At 38.8% G+C, this 18,357-nt stretch overlaps 1 protein-coding gene across 2 annotated transcripts in view; it reads left to right on the forward strand.

Moving 5' to 3' along the window:
• sptbn2 (spectrin, beta, non-erythrocytic 2) overlaps positions 1-18,357 on the forward strand; it is a 106,914-nt gene that overhangs the window by 85,407 nt on the left and 3,150 nt on the right. For both annotated transcript variants that reach the window (XM_081365204.1, XM_081365203.1), the window contains 19 exons: positions 217-399; positions 588-790; positions 1,692-1,782; positions 3,434-3,580; positions 3,880-4,143; positions 4,410-4,634; positions 5,594-5,683; positions 5,803-6,096; positions 6,448-6,578; positions 6,668-6,872; positions 7,486-7,863; positions 7,977-8,221; positions 8,918-9,056; positions 9,173-9,257; positions 9,449-9,645; positions 9,756-9,871; positions 15,540-15,615; positions 17,886-18,067; positions 18,166-18,339. In XM_081365204.1, the coding sequence (XP_081221330.1) occupies positions 217-399; positions 588-790; positions 1,692-1,782; positions 3,434-3,580; positions 3,880-4,143; positions 4,410-4,634; positions 5,594-5,683; positions 5,803-6,096; positions 6,448-6,578; positions 6,668-6,872; positions 7,486-7,863; positions 7,977-8,221; positions 8,918-9,056; positions 9,173-9,257; positions 9,449-9,645; positions 9,756-9,871; positions 15,540-15,615; positions 17,886-18,067; positions 18,166-18,339 (3,425 nt within the window). The remainder of the gene's footprint in view (positions 1-216; positions 400-587; positions 791-1,691; positions 1,783-3,433; positions 3,581-3,879; positions 4,144-4,409; positions 4,635-5,593; positions 5,684-5,802; positions 6,097-6,447; positions 6,579-6,667; positions 6,873-7,485; positions 7,864-7,976; positions 8,222-8,917; positions 9,057-9,172; positions 9,258-9,448; positions 9,646-9,755; positions 9,872-15,539; positions 15,616-17,885; positions 18,068-18,165; positions 18,340-18,357) is intronic.

Raw genomic sequence — 18,357 nt, forward strand, 5'->3', positions numbered from 1 at the left:
AAGAAATGTAATAACGATTAAATTAAGTGATTAATTTATCCTTGATGAATAAAATTGATTTATTTTTCTTTCAAAGAAAACAAAAATCCTACTGACCCCAAACTTTTTACCAGAAGTATATATTTTACTGAAATTTGACAAATACCTGAAAATAGTTGTTGTAAAGATAATTAAAGCAAATTATCTTTGTATCCATTTGTGATTGTGTGTGTTTAGGTAACTCAGGGACAGACTGATGCCCAGTACATGTTCTTAGCCCAGCGACTGCAAGCATTGGACACCGGATGGCACGAGTTGAGAAGAATGTGGGAGAGCCGCCACTGTGTCCTTGCCCAGGCCTTCGATTTCCAAACCTTGCTACGAGATACAAAACAGGCAGAGGGCTTCCTCAATAGCCAGGTGTGTGAATGCTATACTGCTTGTATTTTTGGTATTGCACAACTAAATACTGTACATTTAAAACATTCCATATCTTTCCAGGGGAAAGACACAATTTTAGTTGAACAATCTGCAAATAAGAACTCCTGATTGGTGGGTGAAACCTTAATGAAAGCTAATAACCCAGTCTCTTTTCTCTTTGCCCACAGGAATATGTTCTGTCACACACAGAGATGCCCTCCAGCCTGCAAGGGGCTGTGGAGGCCATCAAGAAACACGAGGATTTCCTGACTACCATGGAGGCCAGTGAAGAAAAGATCAATGGTGTGGTCGAGTCTGGACGGAGACTCGTATCTGACGGCAACACCTACGCAGACAAGATCCAAGAGAAGACAGACTCCATTCAGGAGAGGTGAGCAGAAACTGAATAAATGAAAAGAAGACATGATTAGAAGATCACTGTGACCAAAATCATCATGTTATGAGTATTTTTAATTAAGTAATTGAATCACTGTAATAGTACAACAATGCCACAATATAGCTATTTTTCCCATAAATTTGTTTTCCCATACATTTGTTATATAAACTTACACAGGTTTTGCACCAGTAAGATATATTTGTTAAAGAAATTAACACTTATTCAGCAAGGAAGCATTAAATTGATCAAAAGTGACAGTAAATAAATGTATAATGATACAAAAGATTTCTATTTCTAATAAATGCTATACTTTTGAATTTTTTGTTCATCAAAGAATACTGAGTATTTGAATGATTAATATAAATAATAATTTTTCCACAAAAATATTAAGCAGCACAACGGTTTTTAACATTGAGAATAAGAAATGTTTCCTGAGCAGCAATTCAGCATATCAGAGTGATTTCTGAAGGATCATGTGGCACTGAAGACTGGCGTAATGATGCTGAAAATTCAGCTTTGCCATCACAGGAATAAATTATATTTTAAAATATATTAAAATAGAAAAGTTATTTTAGAGTGTAATAATATTTCACAATATCTTTGTTTTAACTGTAATTTTTTATCAAATAAACACATCCTTGGTGAGCATAAGAGACTTCTTTCAAAAACATAAAAAAAATTAAATATTGAGTGCATTCTGCAAAAAAATACTTAAGAGTACTTAAGAAGCTGTGCTATATTGGAAATATATTATAGCCGTGCCATATTCATCTCTATGGATCCTGGCAATGGTGTGCATTAAATACATGCCCAGCCCTCAACAAGCCCATTATATCCAGTCCAGAACTTCAGATAACATGTTTTTCATCTCATGTTCCTTCTCAATTTCCTTCAGACACCAAAAGAACAAACAAGCTGCAAATGAGCTTTTGGCTAAACTGAAGGATAACAGAGAGCTGCAGCACTTCCTTCAGGATGGACAAGAGGTAATAATACATAATACAGAGCAATTATTATAAGACAAAGTCCATTGAGAAAGATAACACATTCTCATATTAACTACACCAGTGAACCACAGCACATCCTACAGGATGAATCCAGTGGTGCCACGTTCAGGCCTTCGTGGGATTAATAATGCCGCATTTACATTGCCATAGTTCAAGTGACCCAATTCCAATTTTTTGCTCCCATGAGGCACAGATCAGATATGACCCAAGAACGTGTAAGCAGGAAAAAAAAGCATGAATTCTGATATTCACAGATCGGTTTCAGGCCTCATTCAAATGTGGAAATTCATTTGCGTCTACCGTGCAAGCGGACAGATCAGATATTCTCCTGTAAATGCGAGTCGTACATCATTGAAAAAAGTGACTTTAAAACATTTCGCGGTTCAGATATATCTATAACAAATTAAACATCTCTAGTTAACTAGCAGAGTATACATTTCATTTGTTTGTAAAATAAGAGGCGATCTGGTGCTGAAATACTTTTGAAATCATCCTGAGTGACGACGGCTCATGCACAGATGTACAGATGATTCAGTCCCATTCTGGAGACACTCTATTCGTTCCAGTGAAATCACAAAATAAAATGCATACAAACTAGGGGTGTAACGATACCCTCATGTTACGATTCGATACATATCAGGATAACTGATCTTACAATACTTTATTATTGCGATACTCCAAGACATATAATAAAAGGTTAAAAAAAATTTTTTACTGTTAATTAAAATGCTAAATTTGGTAGTAGATTGTGGGTGTAAATGAATAGGCTTGGACTTGGTGCTGGTAATCCAATGCACAGGACAAAGGGTGACACCAGAGTAAAAAATATTCATGATTCTGAAGCTGAAAACAGAATTATTTTAGACAAATATGCTTACACTCACTAGATATATTTAAAATAATGTAGGCCACTTTTTACTGGTAACATAATACATTTGGCATTATCAGGACCCACATATATGTCCTTATTGCATTATTATACATTATATTCAACATTATATATAGTAGTTTAATGTAGTACTGACACTAAAACTCTAAACTAAACTTGAATTTTTTCCTCACAAAGAATTTTTTTTTGGGTGAACTATACACAATACATATTGTCACTATCCACGATACATATTGTTGCATTTTTGTATTGCGATATATTGAGACACGATATATTGTTACACCCCTAATACAAACATGTCCCTGCTCTTAATATACAATCTCTGATGGAACACATTTGGTTTTAATGAGGACAAAAAACCTATACGAGGTCAGAATCGAACCCAGAACTTCTAACACGCTTAACAAATGTTCTACCACGAGACCATTAGTAAACACTAACTTTTATAGCGGATCTGTGTACATAATCACTGTCTTGAAGAATTTGTGCGATATAATGATTTTGATAGGCTATAAGGATGAAACTATTGCATTAAAAATGTTTCTATGAATTCCATGTCAATAAATAAAACTCAATGTACTATTGAAATTGATTTCTTGATATCATAATGTTGTTGTCTTAGTTCGTTTCTTAAATCTTAAAGAAGATTTAAGCAGGTCTTTAAAAAAAAATCGGAATTGGGCATCAAGACCTGCAGTGTAAATGGGGCCTAAGTCTTCTTTTCCCTCCCTGTCTCTGAAGCTGACTTTGTGGATAAATGAGAAGATGTTGACGGCTCAGGACATGTCCTATGATGAGGCCAGAAACCTCCACAGCAAGTGGCAGAAGCACCAGGCCTTCATGGCTGAGCTGGCCTCCAATAAAGACTGGCTGGACAAGATTGACAAGGTATGTTCCCATCATCTCCCAGTGCATTTAGATATCTTATGTACCTCTCAACCAATTAAAAAATGTAAATGTAATGAAAATGTATAACAATTCTAAAAAGTAATAGAAATGCTCATCTCTGAACTATATTATTTGTTAGGAATTGCTCTTTTATGTGGAAAGTCTGGAAATATGGAAATTCATTCATCAAATGGCTTCATCAGGGCCATACTAAATAAAGAAAAAACAAGGAATGTAAAACATATAAGCAGAGGTCAGAATAGCTACAATGATTACCTGTCTCTTTCTTGTTCTCGCAGGAGGGTCAGGTGTTAGTGAAGGAGAAGCCGGAGCTGGAGCAGACTGTATCAGAGACTCTGAGCAGCCTGCAGAAGCAGTGGGAGGAGTTGGAGAGCACCACTCAAGCCAAAGCTCAGTGTCTGTTCGACGCTAACCGAGCTGAGCTTTTCACACAGAGCTGTTCAGCGCTGGACTCCTGGCTCCAGAACATCTCCTCTCAACTGCAGAGCGATGAATTTGGAAAAGATCTCACAAGTGTCAACATCCTGCTCAAGAAACACCAGGTAAATCCAAGGTCAAGAAAGATCACAACTCCTGATACTCTCAGATCACCTTTGTATGAAATTAAACTGTCCTGTAGTCCGTGGGACAGAACATTTGGATGGGCAGTCATTCTCTCTGGAAACACTACCAAAAATGTGGAGAAAAAAAGTGTTCTGTGTAAGTGTAAGCTTTCAAATAAATGACCCCTTATGTGACCCTGTACTTGTGTGTGTGTGTGTGTGTGTGTGTGTGTGTGTGTGTGTGTGTGTGTGTGTGTGTGTGTCAGATGCTGGAGCATCAGATGGAGGTGCGGGAGAAAGAGGTCCAGTCTCTTCAGTCACAGGCTCTGGCCTTGGCCCAAGAAGAATCTGGGACAGTGGAGGTGGATGGTCAGCAGAGAAGGGTGACAGACAGCTTTGCTCAGCTGCAGGACCCTCTAAAACAGCGGAGGCAGCATCTTCTTGCTTCAAAAGAGGCTCATCAGTTCAACAGAGACCTTGAGGATGAGATTGTGAGTCACAAGCAAGAATCGCTACACTGTAAAAAAAAAAAAAAACAGTACATTTGACAAGAAAATACTTTCAATCTTTCTTCTTGAAAAATTCACCTTTAATTCAATGTGTTGCTTTATTTCTTTTTAATTTTTGGTGAAAATTACTAGCAATTTTTGAGTGAAAATAGTTTCAAAGTACCCTACCGTTCATCAGTAATTTTCTTTTTTTAAATAAATTAATACTTTTATTCAGCAAAGGAGGATTAAATTAGTCAAAAGTGACTAGAGACATTTATAGTTCTACAGGATTTGTGTTTCAAATAAATGCTGTTCTTTTGAACTTTCTATCCATCAAAGAATCCTGAAAAAAAAAAGTGTATCACAGTTTTCACAAAAATATTAAACAAGAAAACTGTTTTCAACATTCATAATAATGAGAAATGTTTCTTTAGCAGCAAATCAGCATTTGAGAATGATTTCTGAAGGATAATGTGACAGTGAAGACTGGAGTAATGATGCTGAAAATTCAGCTTTGATCACAGAAAACAGTTATTTTAAATTGTATTAATATTAATTAACATAATATTGTTATTTTTGCTGTATTTTTGATCAGTTAATTGCAGCCTGGGTGAGCATAAGAGTCTTCTTTCAAAAACATTAACAAATCTTACCAACCTTAAAGGGATAGTTCACCCAAAAATAAAAATTCTGTCATTAATTACTCACCCTCATGTCGTTCCAAACCTGTCATTACTTTCCTTAATCTTCATTAATGACTTTTATTAATCTTCGGAACACAAATTAAAAGGTGATTAAATGGTGACAGATTTTAAATTTTTTGGGTGAACTGTCCCTTTTGAACTTTTGAACAGTAGTGTAAATAGTGTAGTGTAAAATTAACTTTTTGGTATACTCATACATGCACGCCATATTAATCTGGAAAAGTTTTGAGTAATTTTTTGTGTTTTTGTCTAAAGTTATGGGTGAAGGAAAGGATGCCCCTTGCCACTTCAACAGACCATGGTAAAGATCTGCCCAGTGTTCAGTTGCTCATCAAAAAGAATCAGGTAATCGATTGCTCAATCAATGTTTTTGAAGTTATACAAATGTTTTTAATTTTAAGCAGCTAAACATTTTAATGTTTTTTTTTTTTTCGCTGTCTGACTGAATTTCCATTATCCTCTAGACTCTGCAGAAGGAGATTCAGGGTCATCAGCCCCGTATCGATGACATACAGGCTCATGGTAGAAACATGTCTCCTGGGAAAGAGTCAGAGATGGACAGGGAGAGGAGAGCTGCTCTTGATGAACGTCTGGCGGAGCTGAGGGAGTTGTGGGCCCTTATGATTTCTGAGACAGAGAAGAGAAACATGAGGCTAGCAGAGGCTAACCGAGCACAGCAGTTTTACGCAGATGCTGCGGAGGCTGAGGCCTGGATGGGGGAGCAAGAGCTTCATATGATGTCAGAGGAAAAGGCAAAGGTCAGTGAGACTGAACCTATGTAGGTGTTATTAACAGCTATTCAAAAGATGCTTGAAAGAATTTTGCACATGGAAGTATAATGAGACATACACTGCCATTCAAAAGCCCCGTATACAATAGACCTCCTTAAGTACTGTTTAAATGCATCCCAGTTTGAGACTGTTTGATCATGAGACCTTTCTTTGAAGAAGCTAAAATGTTTGATTAGGTTCAAATTTTTTGTCCCAACAAAATTCTCATATAGTAGTACAGTCATTCTATAACTCTGAGTTTAAGTAATTTGCTAAAGTTCTGTGCTGTTATTGGAGTGTTTATGTATGCAGTGTTTAAAGTTTTTATGGTTGTTATAGGATGAGCAGAGTGCTCTGGTGATGGTGAAGAAACACCAGATTCTGGAGCAGGCTCTTGAGGACTACGCTCAAACCATCCACCAGCTGGCCAATAGCAGCAGAATAATGGTGAACAGCGAACACCCAGAGAGGTGGGGAGTATAAAAGAGTCGGTGGACTTCTCAGATAAAGCGTTTGAAGTGAAGTATTGGTATAATCTATTTTCTTTCTCCTCTTGTAGTGAAAGAATCACTCTGAGGCAGGCCCAGGTGGATAAACTGTATGCAGGGTTGAAGGATCTGGCTGAAGAGAGGAGGGGTAAACTGCAGGAGAGACTGAGACTGACCCAGCTGAAGAGAGAGGTGGATGATTTAGAGCAGTGGATCGCTGAGAGAGAGGTCGTCGCCGGGTCTCATGAACTTGGACAAGACTACGAACATGTGACGGTATGAAATCTATTTTTCCCTCCTTGCTTCCTAAATCTTAACTCCTGGAATTGAAAAAGCTTCATTAAGTTTATCATATTTATGTGAACTACTTCAAATTATATCTATACTAATCTGGATACATTTGAAAACGCACCTTTTTTTTTCTCTACGGTTTGACCTTCCGTCCACACTGAGACACCAACACTCAGTCTTGTGAAAACTGAGATTTTTTAAAGATGCTCTCTCAAGTTAGATACATTTTAAAAGCAGTTTTCGCTTTGTTTTTTTGCGACCAAATCGAATCAGTAAGTGGTGAGATATTTTGCTAATAAAGTGATTGTGCGAGAAGAATGTCGTGGAAACTTTATTACGTCTGGTTTCTCTGTATCACCTCGGTGAGCTTTTATTACATTTTACGCATGTGCGGTATGACGATTTTTGCGTTTTCTTTAATTAAAAAAAAAATTAAAAATTAGTTTGGCGAAAATCGCTTGAAAATGTTGATGGAGCTTTTTCCACTACCTTTTTCAAATGTATCCGGATTAATGTAGATGTAACCTTAAACTTTCTTAGAAGATTATACAGTGGGATTGCCATCTATAATTCTGGATGTTCTCTCTCAACCCTTCAGATGTTGCGTGATAAGTTCCGGGAATTTGCGCGGGACACCAGCACAATTGGCCAGGAGCGTGTGGATGCAGTGAACGCTCAGGCAGATGAACTTATCGAGTCAGGTCATCCAGAAAACGCCAGCGTAGCTGAGTGGAAGGATGGGCTCAATGAGGCCTGGGCCGACCTGCTGGAGCTCATCGACACGCGCACACAGATGCTGGCCGCCTCGTACGAGCTGCACCGCTTCCATCAGGATGCCCGGGAAGCTCTTGGGCTCATAAGGGAGAAGAAGGAGACACTAGCTGGAGCCGAACTCGGACGGGACCTGAACACTGTCCAGCACTTGCTTAGACAGCATACGGCCTATGAGCATGATGTGCAGGCACTCAGTGGACAGGTTAGAACCTTCCTTTAACCGTTTCCCATATATGCTCTGCATTTTCTGATGGCTTGATTTTGACGGTTTATGTGTCTAAAGGTTAAACATCATTCTTTGACCCTTCACTGCAGGTCACTCAGGTGCAGGACGATGCTGCACGTCTGCAGAAAGCGTACGCTGGAGAGAAAGCTGATGATATCCATCGCCATGAGTGTGCGGTCACAGAGGCCTGGGAGGGGCTTCAATCTGCCACTCAAGCCAGACGGCTGCTCCTGCTGGACACTGTGGAGAAGTTCAGATACTTAAACATGGTCAGAGACCTCATGTTGTGGATGGAGGGAATCAACTTACAGATCCAGTCACATGACAGTCCGAGGTACATGCAAACCATTCACATTGTGAAGTCTAAATCAAACATACACTACCGTTCAAAAGTTTGGGGTCGGTACGATTTCTTAATGTTTTTGAACGAAGTCTCTTATGGTCACCAAAGCTGCATTTATTTGATCAAACAGTTCAGTACAGTAATTTTGTGAAATATTGTTACACATTTAAAATAACTGTTTTATATTTTAATATATTTATAACATAATATGGCAAATCTGATTTTTTTTGCATCATTACTCCAGTCATCAGTGTCACGTGATCTTTCAGAAATCATTCTAATATGATGATTTGGTGCTCAAGAAACTATTATTATTATTATCATCAATGTTGAAAACAGTTGTGTTGTGGATGCTTGTAGTTTTCTTCAGGATTCTTTGATGAATGAAGTTCAGAATAACAGCATTTATTTGAAATATAAAAGGCTTTGTAACATTATTTACATGTCTTTACTGTCAATTTTGATCATTAATGCATCATTGCTTAATAAAAGTATTGTTAATTTTTTTTTTTTTTTACGGTAGGGAATATACACTGATATAGTATACAATTCATTCAAGTACACAAAATAATATAAAAAGGATTAACAATTGTACACATACAGTGTTAGGAATCTGTTTAAAAAGAAATTACATACATGAGTAAGTAAAGAAATGGTGAGAGTCATGTATGCTCTGTGTTGTTGTAGGGACGTCTCGTCAGCTGGTCTGGTCATCGCCAACCATCAGGACATTAAGTCTGAGATAGACACTAGAGCAGACAGCTTCACTGCTTGCAGTGAAATGGGACGGACCCTCACCAATAACAACCACTATGCTTCAGATGAGGTTTGTCCACACCACATACACACAAATGAACATGTACATTCACATATTAATCACTGCAAGGAAACCCACATGCACCCACTCACACGCTGAGGTAATTGGATGTCTGTGATTTCTAGATTCAAGAGAAATTGGATCAGCTTCAGGCCAAACGCACTGAAATTAATCAGAAGTGGCAAGAGAAAATGGACCACTTACAGCTCGGTGAGAATGTGGGAGGAAGCTTGTTTCTGTGGCTCGTAGCATGCTAAAGAGATTTGCATCTAAGGGGGCAGTTTTGATGCATATTTTTTTTAATGTTTTTTCTAATTGTGATATTGTTTGACCATATGGCATCCTTGCATTCATGTGATATCTCATACTCTGTTATTCCTCTGCTTCTGTGTGTATGTCAGTTCTGGAAGTGTTACAGTTCAGTAGGGATGCGTCTATGGCCGAATCGTGGCTGGCTGGACAGGAGCCGCTGGTCAGGGCAGCAGAATTGGGCTCTAACGTAGACGAGGTTGAGAGTCTTATCAAACGCCACGAAGCCTTTGAAAAACTGGCAGCAGGCTGGGAAGATCGTTTCACACAGCTAGAGAAGCTCACCACGGTTTGTTAACTACACACCTACACCTATAAAAGTGCATGATTTGTAATGATAATGCTATTTATTGCATCCTCCTTTAAATGTTCTCACTTTCTCATGTTATTCTCTGTCAGCTGGAAGAACAGGAAATTCAAAGAAAAAGGGAAGAGGAAGAGAGGGCCCGACGACCACCCACACCTCCCCCCGTGGAGGAAGTAGTACAGTCGGAGATTAACGATTCTGCTGCAAGGTAAGAAATAGACTGTACCATTCTACTCCGCTAGAGGGGTGGTCATTTTATCCTGTTCGCTTTTTCACTTTTTTTGCTTGTTACTGCTTGCTTGTTTTTTTTTTTGTGTTTTTTTTTTTTCTTGTAACCAATGTCAAAAACAAAAATACTCACCAAGTACAAAATGCAAGTAAAAATAGGCTTGTCATGGCTCGAAGGAAAAGTCAAGGATTCAATAGCAAGTGAATACTGGTGTTTATTAACACAATAGAAGAGGAAGTGCAGGTAGAGATATCAGGCAACAGTAGAATAACAGGCTCGGCAACGCAGGACTCAGTGGGCAGACAGCAACAGATGAACCGCAGACAATCCTCAAAACAGGCAGACGAATCTCAGAACAGGAATACAGGAGCTGGAGCAAGGAAGAGAAGACTGTGAGCTGAGCCTGAGAACCTCCACAACCATCTGACAAAGACAAGACGAGGTGACAAACAATATATAGGACATTCTCATTCAAAACAGCTGGCGCTGATCAGCTCATCAGCGATAACGAGCCGTGCTGATGAGCCGCGCCCATTCATACAACACGTACACACATAGCAAGGGCGAGTCAATGAATCCATGAACCGTGACAGTATCCCCCCTCCTAGTAGGGCTGAACGATATTCTGTTTTAACATCGACATCGCGATGTGCGAATGAGCTATAGTCACATCGCCGGAACATGCGATGTGAGGGTAACGTTAGTAGTAGGCCTACCCATAGTGTATTAAGAGAACGGTAGCACCAGGTTAGCACACCGTAAAAACGAGTTTGTTGTATGGCTTTTTGCTGTGGTGACATACGCGTTCTGCGTGCCTGCACAGTGATTGGTTCGCTGTGCCGCAGCTCACCGCTAACAGCCAATATTCAAAAATGCGTGACGAAGAGGATCCGCCGCAAAAAAAGTCAAAATCAGCTATTTGGGACTAGCCTATTTCGTCTACAAAAAGAAGGATGTTGTCCAAAAAGAGGTAGGCTACTTTGCTGGAGTGTTATAAAGTTGTGGATGGTTGTCTTTTTTAAAAATTCGTTTATTTTTCGTGTTCGCATTTATGAGGAAAAAACAGTGTTATTGTGACATTATGGATGCGACCGTTATGAAAGCGGCTCTAAAATACTGCTTTAAAACTTTCACAGAGACCTCAAACAGAAAGCACAAAGCCTTTCTTTAAAACGAATTTCGTTTTGTATTAATTGTATCTTAATTTTAATCAGTATTTCATTATCCAATTTCCTGGATTTAATATATAAAAATTAAATATAGCAGCTAGCGCCTGAACTGGAGATTAAGCTATGATCCATGAACCGAAACTCAGCGTAAAAGGTAGCCTACTCGCCTCACACACAAGAAAGAAATATATCTATTATCTACAGAAATCTCTACTTTTAAACAGAACCATTAAAAAAAATATAGCTATATTTAATCTGTATAAAAGTGCATTTCTCCTGATCACTGCTGCGAAGATCGCGAGTCAGTATTGTCAACTTCATCTTTACAGAAAACACTTGTTTATTAATAAACAATTAAAATGTCTCATTGTAATATTTTACATATTATTAATCATTACTTTTGCTGGGTCTAGGTGCCGTTTACATGAACGCGTCACTGAATCAGCACAGAAAACATAATTTTTCAGGTCCTAGAACCCGAAGAACGTTAGGTCCTGCGTAGAACGTTCACCGAATTCTGAGAGAAATATGTTTCTGGAATAAAATATTAAGTGGCCTTTTTGTTACTTAATGAAGCTTGCTTATTAGTGAAATTATTAATAACATGGAATGGTAATTATTGACTTTAGCCTGGATTGATGGCTCGCAATATCGTGATATATATCGTTGGGAAAAAAATATCGCAATGTAATTTTTTTTTCCAAGATCGTGCAGCCCTACCTGCTAGGAATGCCGCCTGGCGTTCCCAGACACCCTTACCTGTCGATTGTAATCATCGATAAGGGAGTGATCCAGGATGTCCCTAGCAGGAACCCAACTTCTCTCCTCCGGACCGTAACCTTCCCAGTCCACCAAGTACTGGAATCCGCGTCCCCTCTGCCTTGAGTCCAGTATACGATTGACCGAATAAGTAGGTTGCTCATCTACGAGTCGCGGCGGGGGGGGAACCTGGGCAGGCGGATTAATGTGAGAACGAAATACGGGCTTAATTTTGGATACATGAAAGACGGGATGAATCCTCCTGTACGCTGGAGGGAGGTTAAGGCGGACTGCCACCGGACTAATGATCTTGGTGACGGTAAACGGGCCAATGAATTTGGGAGCAAGTTTATTAGAAACGGAGCGGAGAGGAATGTTCCTGGTTGAAAGCCACACTTTTTGACCAACGACGTATACGGGAGGCTTAGACCGGTGGCGATCGGCTTTAGCCTTGGTGCGCACCCCCACCTGGAGTAAAGTCTCACGGGCTCTAGTCCATGTGCGGTGACACCTCTGGACGAAGGCGTGAGCGGAGGGGACCGCGACTTTGGATTCCAGACTGGGAAAAATTGGTGGCTGGTAACCTACACTACATTCAAACGGAGATAGGCCCGTGGACGACACTGGTAACGTATTGTGTGCGTACTCCACCATTGAAAGTTGCTGACTCCAGGAGGAAGGATTCTTGGAGACCAAGCATCTTAACACCCTTTCCAAATCTTGGTTGGCTCTCTCGGTTTGACCATTGCTCTGGGGGTGAAACCCTGAGGACAGACTGACAGTCGCTCCCAGTAACTTACAAAACTCTTGCCAAAATTTGGACACAAACTGGGGTCCTCTGTCAGAAACCACGTCTATCGGGAGGCCATGTAAGCGAAAGACGTGATCAACAACGGTCAATGCTGTCTCCATGGCTGAGGGTAATTTGGGCAAGGGAATGAAATGAGCCGCCTTCGAGAACCGGTCCACCACAGTCAAAACGACCGTATTGCCCTGAGAGGGTGGGAGGGCATACATCTGCTCCAATGTGGCTGCACTCGCTGAATCCATGATCTGGTCCTGTCATGGCTCGAAGGAAAAGTCAAGGATTCAATAGCAAGTGAATACTGGTGTTTATTAACACAATAGAAGAGGAAGTGCAGGTAGAGATATCAGGCAAAAGTAGAATAACAGGCTCGGCAACGCAGGACTCAGTGGGCAGACAGCAACAGACGAACCGCAGACAATCCTCAAAACAGGCAGACAAATCTCGGAACATGAATACAGGAACTAGTGTCCGATCCTCGGAAGAGGCAGACGAATCTCAGAACAGGAATACAGGAACTGGAGCAAGGAAGAGAAGACTGTGAGCTGAGCCTGAGAACCTCCACAACCATCTGACAAAGACAAGACGAGGTGACAAACAATATATAGGACATTCTCATTCAAAACAGCTGGTGCTGATCAGCTGATGAGCCGCGCCCATTCATACAACACGCACACACATAGCAAGGGCGAGTCAATGAATCCATGAACCGTGACAGGTCTTTGACAGTGAAATAAAACCATTATATTTACACTACCATTCAAAAGTTTGGGGTTAGTAAGACTTTTCCATTTAAAGAAATTAACACTTTTACTCAGCAAGGATGCATTAAATTGATCAGATAGATCGGACGGTCAATTTTTTTTACATAGTTATAAGTTTTCTATTTAAATAAATGCAGTTCTTTTAAACTTTCTATTAGATAAAGAATCCTGAAAAAAAAAATGCATCATAAGCCGCGTTTCCATTACCCTTCAAATTGCGCAAATTGAAATTGCGAATTGAAAATACGCTTAATGGAAACACGTCAATTTCGCAAAAACTCCCATTTATCGCAAAAAAGTTTTTACGCTCTCATGAGGTGGTTTTTCAGGCAATTCGAAAAAGGAATATTTCGCAAAACTGCAATGGAAACAGTTTTTGCGCATTTACAGTCACCTGACTTAGAAGACGCAGTGTGTTTGAAGTCCATGTATAGCTACGCAAATAATAATAATTTTATATTATTTTATTATAACATTTAATAGGCTATATTTAGAAGACGCTTTTATGCAAAAAAGAACAAAGCTGAGCGTGGAGCGCGCACTGTATGGCACGAGGCGCGGCCGCGAACACTTGCATTTTCCTATCAACAGTGGAGACAACTTAAAATACTCTATCATTTCTGGTCAGACAGAAAATAATAATACATTATTCTCAACCACTTTTATTTGTGTAAACTCACAATAACAAGAAAACGCTGTGCTTTTGTAAAATAAAAGAAAACAATCAGACGCACTTTCATGATCTCCGTAAACTGGAGCGCGAGAACTGAAACAAAATATAGCCTATGTAGGCTAAAGCTTGAAATGTCCACTTTAAAACGAACAAATTCGAATCGAAAGCTAATACCTTCTGATTATGTAGGCTAATCCGTATGAAAGTTGCATTTCTCTCTAAAAGCGCATCTGCTTAACAGCGGAGATGGAGATGTGATTTTAGCCGACACTTAGAAAACAATAGTTTATTAATTATATTAATGGCTCTTCTCATTCAGCACTGCGGGAAATACATCAATTCCAGTTTCTAATTTGGCCTTAGAAAACCAGTCAAATCGACATGTTTTCCATATTAATTTTGTGAATATTTTAAATGTTTTATAAAGGGGCAAAAAGTCATAAACAAAGCGCAGCAGTTGGTGTAGCCAGTTCAAATTAAAATTTTGGTGTTCAACTTTGCGTTTTAAAAAGACAACAACCGTTAATTTTTCGTTTTTCAATTAGGGGTTAAAAAAGGAAAAACAAATAGACACAAAAGTAGCCTACATGGATCGTTTGGACAGAATACAGAATTCTTTATTAAATTCATAAAAGAAACAATAATTAGCCTATAGGAATACTGGATTCTAAATCTCAAAGAAATGCCACAATCAAATCCTCGGAGCAGAAAGGGCGAAACACCCAGAAACTCCTTATATGTGTCGTTCGGGGGTCTTTCCCTGTTATTAATGCTTGAATAACACGCCATGTCTCCTTCTAATAATAATAATAATAATGTCTAATGCAGTGGCTGTGATATTATATAAACCAACGTCCGTTGCCGTGATTTTTGGAATGACTTCTCGCGAGAGAAAAAAATACGTTTTAGTCGCATAACATCGGTTAATGGAAACGCCGTCATTTCGCAATAGTTTTTTATCGATATTTAGATAATAGCGCAAAACATTTGCGCAAATCTGTAATGGAAACGCGGCTAATGTTTCCAAAAAATGTTAAGCAGCTCTGAAATAAACGTTTCACCAAATCAGCATATTAGAATAAGTTCTGAAGGATCATGTGATGCTGAAGACTGGAGTAATGATGCTGAAAATGACTGAATAAATTACAATTTAAATTATATTTAAATAGAAAATTGTACAAATATTTTGTACTGTATTTGTGATCTAAAAAATGCAGCCTTGGTGAGCATAAGAGACTTCTTTTAAAAACATTAACGAATCTTGCCAACCCCAACATTTTGAATGGTAGTGTAAATATTTATTAGTTTTTTTTATGTTTTTTTTTTCTTCTTCTTCAGGAAAACATTAAATCAAATGATTTAAGTTGATCAAAGAAAAAAAACGATATTCAAAAAGATACCTCTGGACCATAGTTGTAACTTTCTGTTTTTAATGATGACTTTACACGTTTGCTTTGTATGTTTGCTTCTCTTTAAGGACGAGTCTGGACCAGACTACATTGAACCAGTCAGTATCTGTCAATGGTGTCTACAGTGACCAGGAAACATCACAGGTCAGATATGTGTGACAGACACTGTGCTTGCATTAAATTCTCTATTCATATTGATCGAGTTATGCATTCACTTTCATACATGATTACATCACATGTACACCGTTTTAAAATTCATTTCAAGACACACGTCACAGTCCCGTCTCGATTGTGCTGTCTTTTTGTGTGTTCAGTGTCTTTTTCCTTGTTCCTCTCAATTATTCATGTTGATATCAATGTTCTGCTGTAAACTCTTGAGTCTCTTTGAGTGTGGGAGAATGTTGCAACAAAATGTGCGTCTAACAAAACTTTCAGTACGTTTTCATGGTCATACAGTGTGGATGTCCTTTTAATTGTCAGAACAATGTTTCAACACAAACAAGTGCTAATTCAAACACTCTCACATGTTAACACATTCTTGTGACGTCTCTTATCTGCAGTCAATATCGGTCTCTGTATCTGAACTCAAGAAAGCCGAACATAAACCAGAGAGTAAACCTCAGTCTAACCCAGTTTCTAAGCCTGTGCCTAAACCCCACAAGGCACAGGAGCGTGTGAGTACTAACCCCCGTAGCGCCAGCCTCGCCTGTAGCCGTAGTGTAGCATCGCTGCCCCATCGCTGCTTGCGCTTAACAACCCAGCAGCCTTGCAGCATGATGGCAGCTATACCACACCTGCTAGAAGGCAAAGTCACATCTTTGCTGCTTTCTATTGCTTTCAGTGAATCAGTCTTGTGCTTTTTATGTATGTATTTGGCTACTGTAATTTTGAACTTATGATATTTTTGTCTTGCTTAGGCCTGAGCTTCAGCATCAGTGTTTGCGATGCACTTTATCACTTACAAATGTCTATTTTATGATGTTAAAAGGCAGCATTGTTGTTCTGTGGAGTGCTGTTGTTTTACTGTTTGTTGTCAGGGGATCTTAACTTACAGTAGGTCTAGGCCTGGTTTCACAAATAGAGCTCAGATTACGCCTTAGTTCAATTAGGACATTTAAGTATCTTTTATAAACGTGCCTTGGAAAAAAAACATTACTGGTGTGCATCTTGAGACAAAACAATGGCACTGACAAAATTTAAGAGATCTCAGTGCAAGTTGCTTTCAGTGACAAAACAGCTCAAACATGCATTTTAGTCTGGGACTAGGTTTAAAGCCTTGTCTGTGAAACCAGGGGCTAGTGTTCGGGTACATCACAACAACTAACAACTAATTCCCTACTAATCCAACTGAGACATTGTTTCTTTATTTCCTTCAGTTTCATCGGATTTTACTTTATTCCAAGGCAACTATTTTTCCTAACATTTGTATTTACTTATTTGGCTTAGAATATAAAGTTAGTTTAAGTAACTGACTGTTTTAGGCAGATGTGTCCCAGTGTCTTTGTGGCAGTGTTATTTCATTATTACCCCCAGCTTTTCCATACTGCCCCACGTTTGTCTTTGGTGGAACATGCCTGTGTTGGTGTGCGTGTGTGTATGTGGGTTTTTTTGTCTTTGAGTTTGCCTTTCCTTTCCTTTTGTGTGCATGTACATATTGTGCTTATTGAGTTTTAATATTTTGATTTATCTGTTCATTTGGATGATAAAGTATTATCCAGGAATATTTGTTTGTCATTAGTCAGGGATTACACCTCAAAATTCAGTTAGTCACAAAAGAATAACTGTGTGGGTTTAAGTTAATTTATGAGATTTATGAGAATACTGAGACAGGACATGTTATGAAGGGTCAGTACGATTTTGTTTAAAAAAGAAATTACTACTTTTATTCAGCAAGGACACAAAGATATTTAAGAGTGACAGTAAAGACTTTTACGTTGTTAGAAAATATTAATATTTCAAATAAATGCTGTCAACATTGATGATAATATATATAAGATATGTTTCTCGAGCACCAAATCAGCATATTATAATGATTTCTGAAGGATCCTGTGACACTGAAGTCATGTGACTAATGAAAATGTAAAAAATTACATTTCAATGAAAACAGTCATTTTAAATAATAATATTTCAAAATATTAATATTTGTATGTATTTGTGATCATTGGTGAACATAAGAGAATTCTTTAAAAAAAATCTTATAACCCCAAACGGTAGTGTGAGAGTGTAATATTTTAAATGAACAGTTTAAAGTATTTTTGTTGCCTATTAATATAGCATGTAACTGTGAACAAGTTAACCTTTAACGAATAAAAATAGTATTGACCAGAACAATAGTGACCTAATCTCTATTTGTCATAATAGAAACAATGCATTATTGTAACGTCTACTAACTGTGGCCTGTTCCTGTCAACCAGGGATCAGAATCGGAATCAGTTAACGGCCCGGGCCGTGACAGCGGTCTGGACTCAGCATCACGGCAAGACCCTTCGGCAACACTGCCAGGGCGAGGAGGAGCAGAGGCGGCCACAGAAGCCATGGAGGGCATCCTTTGCAGGAAACATGAAATGGAATCGCTCAACAAAAAAGCAGCCACCAGGTGACACAGGAGGCAGATCAATAATGAAAGAATGATCAGGGGAATCTAATCAGGTTTAATCATGTAAATGGTGTGTTTTTCTCTCTGTGCATTTGTAGATCGTGGCAGAATGTATATTGCGTTTTACGTAAGGGAAGTATGGGCTTCTATAAGGACAACAAGAGTGCCTCTAATGGAATCCCCTACCATGGAGAAGTTCCCATCAGCCTCAACGATGCTGTCTGCGAGGTAGCCCATGACTACAAGAAGAGGAAAAATGTATTTAAACTTAGGTGAGAAAGAGATGAGAG

This window comes from Scardinius erythrophthalmus (genome assembly GCF_964197995.2).
Source record: "Scardinius erythrophthalmus genome assembly, chromosome: 5".
In the NCBI taxonomy this organism is placed as follows: Eukaryota; Metazoa; Chordata; class Actinopteri; order Cypriniformes; family Leuciscidae; genus Scardinius; species Scardinius erythrophthalmus.